Below are 8815 nucleotides of genomic sequence, written 5' to 3' on the forward strand. Positions count from 1 at the left end.
ATATTTTCTCTTCCCTATCCTCGCATATTTTATTTACTTTTCTGACATTATTTTTACACCAACTAGCCCTTCTAAAATAATAGTAAATAGTAGTTTGAAAGAAAAAATACTTTCTTGTTCCTCACTACAGTGATATTTTATCATTATTCAATGTTTGATGTAGATTTTTCTCAAGCTGTTTTTATTAAGTTTAGGTAAATATCTTCTTTTCCTAGTTGATAAAAAAGTAATCATGAGTGACTCTTGGACTTTTAAAATGTTTTTCTGTATCTACTGAAGTATTTTCCCTTAATCTAATAATATATAGTTATTATAAAAATATTTTATTGAGCTATCTATTAAAAACTCAACATGGTATTGATTTTTTTTACATTCAGTATAATTGTATTTTATGTCCTGAGGCAGAGTGGGGAAAAATTAGGTTTACACTTCTTCATATGGAAAATAATAGTACAAAGAATAAACATTTTGTTTTCACATACTCACAACGATATATTTATTTTTTGCTATACCCCATATTTAATTTAGGAACTCAAGTTTGACATTCCAGTACTCTTCAAAGTTTTGAGTCAAGCAGAGTCATGTAGACCTGCTTTTACCTACATAGTACTAGAATCAGAACCATGTGAAAATCTTATTATAATTGCTGATTCTCAATCCCTATCCCCAAGGATTTACTGATTATTTGACTGATGAAAAGTTAAGGTATATGCTAGAGTGAAGTATAACAGATTCATATTCAACTTAAATAAAATTACCTATACACACTTGTAAAAAAATTACAAACTTATTTTTTTATTTTTACAATATAGACTCCAAGGTAAGCAAACTATTCATTCTGGATCAACTAAAAAACAACAACAAAAATATTTTTAAATATAAAAGAGAAATTTCCAAAGGCATAAATATTGTTGAGAGAGAAGGAGAGAGAGAGAGGAGGAGTAGGAGAAAGAGGAGGAGAAGTAAGGGGAGAAGGAGATAGGAGAGAGAAAGGGAACTCATTCATGGGCAATGCCTCACCTGATTTTTCTGAACCATAGCTGTTATCATCTGTAATTTGAACATCTGAAGGCTCCTCTTCATTGATTTCAGTCTCACCTGGTAACTTCTCAGAAGGTGACTCTTCTATAATGTCTTCTGAGCTTAAATGATCTTCTTCTTCAGACTGATCAAATGAGGACAAGCTCTCTGTGGTCTCACTGTCATCACTGTCACTTTCTGTGTCACTCTCACTTTCACTTTCACTGTTACTAGGGCTTGATTTTTCATGTGACTTAGTAGGTGCTGAAGCCATGATCTATGTAAAAACAAAGCTATTAATTTTCACTTTATTTAAAATAACATATTGCAATGTAGTTTATTTCTTTTAGAGGTAAAATCTGTTTAAATCCTTCTTTTCTCTAAATCTCCTCAATGCCTACTTTCCTAACGAGGATCATTTTCCACAGTCCTCTCCTCAACTAAGTCACTCAAAAGGAATGGTGGAGTTTCAGGGTAGAGTAGAACAGGTAGAACACATTCCTGAAAATATATATGTAACAGTCACATTTCCAAAGACAAAAAATAACATGCATGCTTAAAGGAGGATTTGATCCTAGAAAACTAGTCAACAGTGAAAATTTCTATGTAAATACTAAATTTGGAACAGTCTACACCAATAAATTTCCATTATTTTAAATATTATTTTGATTGGCGTGACTGGTGGTAGCTTAGTGGATAGAGCATCAACCCGGGATGCTAAGGACCCAAGTTTGAAACCCAAGGTTGTGGCTTGAGCACAGGCTTGCCAGGTTAAGTGCAGGGTTACTGGCTTGATCATGGGATCATAGATATGATCTCATGGTCACTGGCTTGAGCCCAAAGGTCACTGGCTTGAGCAAAGGGTCACTGGCTCAGTTTGAGCCCTGGGTCAAGGCATGTATGAGAAGCAATCAATGAACAACTAAAGTGATGCAACTATAAGTTGATGCTTCTCATCTCTCTCCCTTCCTGTCTCGCTCTCCCTCCCTCTCACTAAAATATATATATTACTTTGATTGTATTATTTTATTTTATACTTGAGTACTTAGGCAACCACATTACAGTGAGTTAGCTAGCATTCAATTACTGCTTAAGTTTGCTGGTTTCTGTGTACCCAATGACATTTACCATTTTTTTAACTGAGTTTATGAAATATGCATTCTCTCACTGTATCAACATGTGTACTTTTTCTTTATCTGTTCTTTTTGTAATAGTAGAATATTAAAGTGGTGACACCAAGAAAGATACCAACAGTGAGACACTGTCTTGTCAGCCAACAGGTGGAATAACTTCGTATTATTTCAGAATGTTCACTCATCAGCTTATGGAGAAAACGGTCAAGTGTGGATCCTCAGAGATCATACTAATAAATTGTTACTGTATACCTAAAGCAAATAAATGCAATCATAGGTACTACATACTCAGGTACACAATATAGTTATATGTAGATATAATAATTGTCTGTAAATAAACTTTAATTGATAGTTATATTAATAGTGTCAACAAGATATTTTATTGTTATTGACTCTTAAAAAGAAATAACAGATATAGGCCCTGGCTGGTTGGCTCAGTGGTAGAGCAACAGCCTGGCGTGCAGGAGTCCTGGGTACGATTCCCGGCCAGGGCACACAGGAGAGGCGCCCATCTGCTTCTCTACCTCTCCCCCTCTCCTTCCTCTCTGTCTCTCTCTTCTCCTCCCACAGCCAAGGCTCCATTGGAGCAAAGTTGGCCTGGGTGCTGAGGATGGCTCTGTGGCCTCTGCCTCAGGCACTAGAATGGCTCTGGTTGCAACAGAGCAATGCCCCAGATGGGCAGAGCATCACCCCCTGGTGGGCATGCCGGGTGGATCTTGGTCGGGTGCATGCGGGAGTCTGTCTGACTGCATCCCCGTTTCCAACTTCAGAAAAATACAAAAAAAAAAAAAAAAAAAAGAAGAAAGAAATAACAGATATAATGATCAATATATAAAAAGAAAATATATAATATATAGATTCACAAGAGTCAATATTTTATTTTTGTGTAAAAGAGTACTTGAGAATAATTTGGCTATAATATATGTCACCCTATAATAATAAAATTAATTAATTAATTAATTAATCTACTTAACTATTTTTATTGAGACTTTACTGTAACATTAGACACTATTCTAGGCAATATCCTCAAGGCCTCTAGGATCAAGAAGCACACGCTCATCTGACAAAATTCCATATCCATTTATGATAGCACCTCTCAACAAAGTGGGTATAAGAGAAGTATACCTCAACATATAAAAGATCATATCTAACAAACCCACTGCTAACATCATACGCAAGTGTGAAAAGCTTTTTCTATAACATCAGGAACAAGACAAAAGTGTCCACTATCATCACTCTTATTGAACATAGTACTGGAAGTTCTAGCCACAATAATGAAAGAAGGGTGGGAAAAAGATATCCAATTTGGAAAGGGAGAAGTAAAATTGTTGCTATTTACAGATGACATGATATTATATATTTTAAAAAACACTAAAAATTCCATCACCCTCACCAAAAAAAACTATTAGGATCAATGAGTGAATCCAGTTGAGGTACAGGATATAAAATTAATATTCAGACATATGCTGTATTTCTGTACACAAAAAATAAATTACTAGAAAAGAATAAAGAAACAATCCAATTGTAATTGTCTCAAAAAGAATAAAATACCTAGGAATAAATTTAAACAAAGAGGTGAAGTTTCTATACTCTGAAAACTATAAGACAGTAATGAAGAAAATTAAAGAAGACATAAATGAAAGTTTATAATGTGATCATTGATTGAAAGAATTGTTAAAATATTCATACTACTGAAAACAATGTACAGGTTCAATGTGATCCCTATGAAAATACCTATGGCATTTTTCATATAACTAGAACAAAAACAATCTCAAAACAAATAGGGAAAAACAAAAGATCTTGAATAGTCAAAGAAATCATGAGAAGAACAAGTTGAAATTATCATGCAAATGATTTCAAATTATACTATAAAACTATAGTTACAAAAACAGTATGGTACTGGCATATGCATACACACACACACACACACACACACACACACACACACACACATCAATGAAATAGAATAGAAAGCCCAGAAATAAACTCAGGCATATATAGTCAATTAATCTATGACACAGGAGGCAAAAACAATACACTGGGCAAAAGACAGTCTCATCAATAAATGGTGTCGGGAAAAATGAACAGTACACAAACAAATTGAAACTAGTCCACTTTTGTATACTGTATACAAAAAATAAATTCAAAATAGATTAAAGACTTAAATGTAAGACCTGAAACCAGACTTTTAAAAAAAGCATAGGCAGTAAACTCTTTGAGGCTGGCCTTAGCAATAATTTTTGGATATGTTTTCTCAGGAAAAGGCAACAAAAGCAAAAAATAGAGAAATGAAACTATATCAAACTAAAATATTTGCACTGCATAGGAAGCTATTAATAAAACAAAAAGGCAATGAGAGAAGATATTTGCAAATGCTCTATCCAATAAGGAGTTTGTATCTAAAACATATAAAGAATTTAAACAACTCAATACGAGAAAAACAAATTTAATAAATGGACACAGAACCTAAACATGCAATTCTCCAGACATACAGTTAGCCAACAGACACATAAAAAATAGTCAACATCACAAATCATCACAGAAATCAAGTTAAAACCACAATGATGTATCACCTCACACCTGTCAGAATGACTACCATTAAAAAGACAACAAATAGGACTCTGAAAATGACTGCAGAATAGATACAAACTACACTAAACTTCTCCCAGTGAAAGGCCAATTTATAGCTAACATAGAGCTATCAATCTGAATGATCAACTGAAGGCTAGCTGAACTGAAGGATTATAATCAAGGATTTAATTATAAAATAAGTCACATAGAGAATAGTAAGAAGGGTGGAGACACGGAAAGGGTTGTCCCTTGCACTCATGTGCAGTGGCTAAGAAGCCAGAGGAATATCTCAGCTGCAAAACTCCCTCCCCGCTGAAGCATAGGGTCTCATGCCACACAGAGACACTGATCCACAGCAACAGAAACAAAAAGAGAATCCCACATAGCATCTGGTGGTGAAATTAATAGGGTTTCCCCAGTTCATATGGGAGAGAAGGGAGTCTACTAGAGACCCAGATGCCATCTCTCTGGGGTTGAGCACTCCTATTGTTACAACACCAGTCTGGAGAATGAAATGCCTGGTCCTCCAACTATTGGCAACACCACCCTGTGGAGTCCTGCGGAAGGGTCTACTGGCTGAACATAGCAGGATCTCTTTTTCTAGAGAAGCTCTTGGTGGAGACTCAGTGATTGAGCTGTGTGGCTTTCTAAAAGGGAACCGTCTTTCCCATCTCAAGTGCAGAGCCGACACCACCCACTCCCCACCCATCGAATCACTTAGCTAGCCTTTCTAATCCCTGTGGCACCATACTGCTGAGTTTAGTTCAATAGGGGGATCAGAGTGCAGAGATGGAACCTTTGGAATTCCCTGGTGAACTCAGTACCACTGGGGGTAGGGGGAAGTGAATCAGAGAGCTGCTTGGTGCTGGGAACTTTAGAGCACATCTCCCTTTGAGGCTCTTGCCCAGGAAGGGAAAGAAGTGCCCATCCCCTTCCTATAGGCTTGCCAGCACCACCCACAACAAAAGACTGCTTGGATCTGTCCTCCCAAGTCCTGGTGGCCTCACCCTGCTAACTCAGCTCCATGGGGAAAATAAAGGGCTGCTCAGAGCTGGGGCCTCTGGAGTGTCTCCTTTGGAAGCTCTTGTCTGGATCTCTGATGGGTGCTGAAAGCTATGAAACAGGGGAGAGGTGAAGTATTTGTCCCCCTCCTACAAGCTTGGCTGGCACCACCCCAATTGGGACACTCTTTTAATCATAGTCCTTAGCCTTGGTGGCTTTACCCTTCTGAGCTTGCTCTGTGGAGGGAACAGCTGGTTATATTCACTCCTCCTTGGAGAGCTAGAGTTGGAGATCCTGGTAGAGACTGTATGGTATGGCTCTGGGATAAGGGCCACTTTCCCCTCATTGAATGCCTGATTACATGGCCCCCAAGTAGGGGACATACTATCCCTATTATCTCTATCCTGGTCACCTCATCCTACCAAGCTCATGCCCTGTGGAAAGGTTTGCAGATCATGGTCACATGGGGTCTACTCTATAGTCTTTCTTCAGAAGGCTCTGAAGGAAGACCAGGCAATCTCAGGAGAAGGTAAAGTAGCCAACTGGTGGAGGCAGACCTCAGAGAACCTCAGATATTTTCTTGATTTTCCCACAGCTCTTAGCTAGAGGAAACCACCCCTTATACAAAGATTGGTCCCTCACACACACACTTAGGCCCAGTAGAAACAGCCACAAACAGTAAATAATGTGGTTGCTCCAGACAGTTTGCTCAAGGCTAGTTTCACACAATGGCTGACATCAACTTGTACCAAAACACTGCCCAAGTGGTCCCAGAACCAACACAACCAATGGTGGGTTTCAGACCACATCAGAGCAGCACCCAACTAGCAACACAAGTGACATAACCAAAGAGGGAGTCTGGCAAACACCAGAACCTGCTGGGAACAACTCCACTTCTGAGGGTAGCCCCTGCACAGCCACTCATACAGAATAATCAAAGTGTACCCTTATAGTCAGCGGCCTGAAAGGTTTACTCCATCCATGAAGGGACTAGCAGCATTCAAGATTCAATTACAACAGAAGGGCACACAGAAGCCACAAGAAACATTCCTGGAGTGGTGAAATCAATAAGAAACCTACATAATATAGTCATCATGACAAATTAAGGAGTCATAGCAATTCTACTGAATACATAGAGACAAAATGGCAAGACAAAGAAATATGCCCCAAATGAAAGAACAAGAGAAATCCCCAGAAAAATAATTAAATGAAATGGAAGCAACCAAGATACCAGATGCATAGCTTAAAACAATGGTTATAAGAATGCTCAAGAACTTCAGAAGAAGAATAGATGATCTTCATGAGCACTTAAAAAACAACACAGTAAGTATTAAAAAGGACATGGTAACCATAAAAAAAGACCAGTCAGAAATGAAGAATACAATTCTGAAACAGGTCTGATGAAGTAGAGGATCAGATCAGCGATTGAGAGAACAAGATAATAGCAAGCACCTAACCAGAACAATAAAAAGAAAAGAAAATTTTAAAAAATGAGAAAAATCTAAGAGACCTCTGGGACAACGTCAAGCAAAACAGTATCCCACATCATAAAGGTACCTGAAGGAGAAGAGAGCAAACAAAGGATAGAGAACCTGTTTGAAGAAATTATAGCTAAAAACTTTCCTAATGTGGTAAAGGAAAAAAGTCACACTAGTTCAGGAAGCACAAAGAGTCTCAATCAAGATGAACCCAAAGAGACCCACACCAAGATACACCATAATTCAAATGCCAAAGATTAAAGACAAAGAGAAGAAGCCTAAAAGCTGCAAGAGAAAAGCAATTAATTACCTACAACCGAGCCCCCATATGGATGTCATCTGATTTCTCACAGAAACACTTCAGGCCATACAGATTGGCATGAAATATTCAAAGTGACGGAAAGCAAGAACTTACAATCAAGACTACTGTATACAGCAAGGCTATCACTTAAAATTAAAGGTGAAATAAAGAGCTTTATAGATACAAGCAAACAAAAAACTGAAAGAGTTCATTATCACCAAACCATATTGCAAGAAATGATAAAGGTCCTGCTTTAAAAAGAAAAAAGAGGAACATTAAGTATTAAGAATAAAATGACAATAAATGAGTACCTATCAATTACAACCTTAATTATCAGTGGAATAAATGCTCAAAAGACAAAGGGTAGCTGAATGGATAAGAAAACATGACCCATATATATGCTGTCTACAAGAGACCATCCTCAGAACAAAAGATACACACAGACTGAAAGTGAAGAGATGAAAAAACATATTCCATGCAAATTCTCAATCAATCCTGCCAAGCTCATCATTGTCCTATCTTTGACTTTCCAAACCAGTTAGAAATATTTACTTAAGTTAATATGTGTGTGTCTCCTTTTATGTTTGCCTTGTCTGTTACAGTAATCTATAAGCCTAATGCAAAACTGTATTTCACATTTATCTTTCCTAATCAACTGGTACTGGGAAGCCTTTGTATGTTTTATAAATAAAATTCAATATAAAGCAGACATTTGACATCAACTTGAAATGTATATTTAAGTTAATTTATTTGCAAATAACTTATTTTGTTTTAGGACTAAAATCACCACCACTTCTCTGACCTAAATCTAACTAACCTTCAAGTTTAACTTTGTTCTTGGCAGTCAGTTCTTTCTTAAGTAAGCACTTATTTTTTTCTCACTAATTCATCTACACACAAGGCACCAAACCCCTTTTCACCTGTGATCACTTGTTCCTTTTCACAGTCCAACAGCCAGCAACAGTCACAAGACGAAAGAACCGAGGGCAGCAACTTCTCTGCACCAGATTAGTCACACTGCTTTAGGTTTCATTTTCTTAGAAAAGATGAAACCTATGTAGTTAATGACAGATTCTCAGATCACCCCACTTCTTTAGGACACACCCCATAGAAAAATAAACAACGAAGGCAAAGGTCAAAATACATGCACATTTACCTCATTACTTCCCTGCTGCCTTGGACATGCCCCAGCTACCAACTATTCCAAGACTGTTCAACCACTCCTTTGAAACTCATGCATGCCTTTGCCTCTTCTTCCTTCTATTTGCTTTTAAAATTCTACCAAAATTAGAGCAAGGATAGAGGAACTC

General features: G+C 37.3%; 1 protein-coding gene across 3 annotated transcripts in view; it reads right to left on the bottom strand.

Annotated features, from left to right (window-relative positions):
• LOC136407109 (probable ATP-dependent RNA helicase DDX60) overlaps positions 1-8551 on the bottom strand; it is a 105020-nt gene extending 96469 nt beyond the window's left edge. For 2 of the 3 annotated variants that reach the window (XM_066387739.1, XM_066387722.1), the window contains exons 1-2: positions 8426-8551; positions 1021-1297 (exon numbers count right to left, since the gene is read on the bottom strand). In XM_066387739.1, coding sequence (XP_066243836.1) covers positions 1021-1294 — 274 coding nt within the window. In that variant the 5' untranslated portion in view covers positions 1295-1297; positions 8426-8551. Of the gene's footprint in view, positions 1-1020; positions 1314-8425 lie in introns of all 3 variants that reach the window. The other variant, XM_066387731.1, reaches the window with a different exon arrangement.
• Positions 8552-8815: the final 264 nt, after the last annotated feature.

This window comes from Saccopteryx leptura, chromosome 1, assembly GCF_036850995.1.
Source record: "Saccopteryx leptura isolate mSacLep1 chromosome 1, mSacLep1_pri_phased_curated, whole genome shotgun sequence".
NCBI lineage: Eukaryota > Metazoa > Chordata > Mammalia > Chiroptera > Emballonuridae > Saccopteryx > Saccopteryx leptura.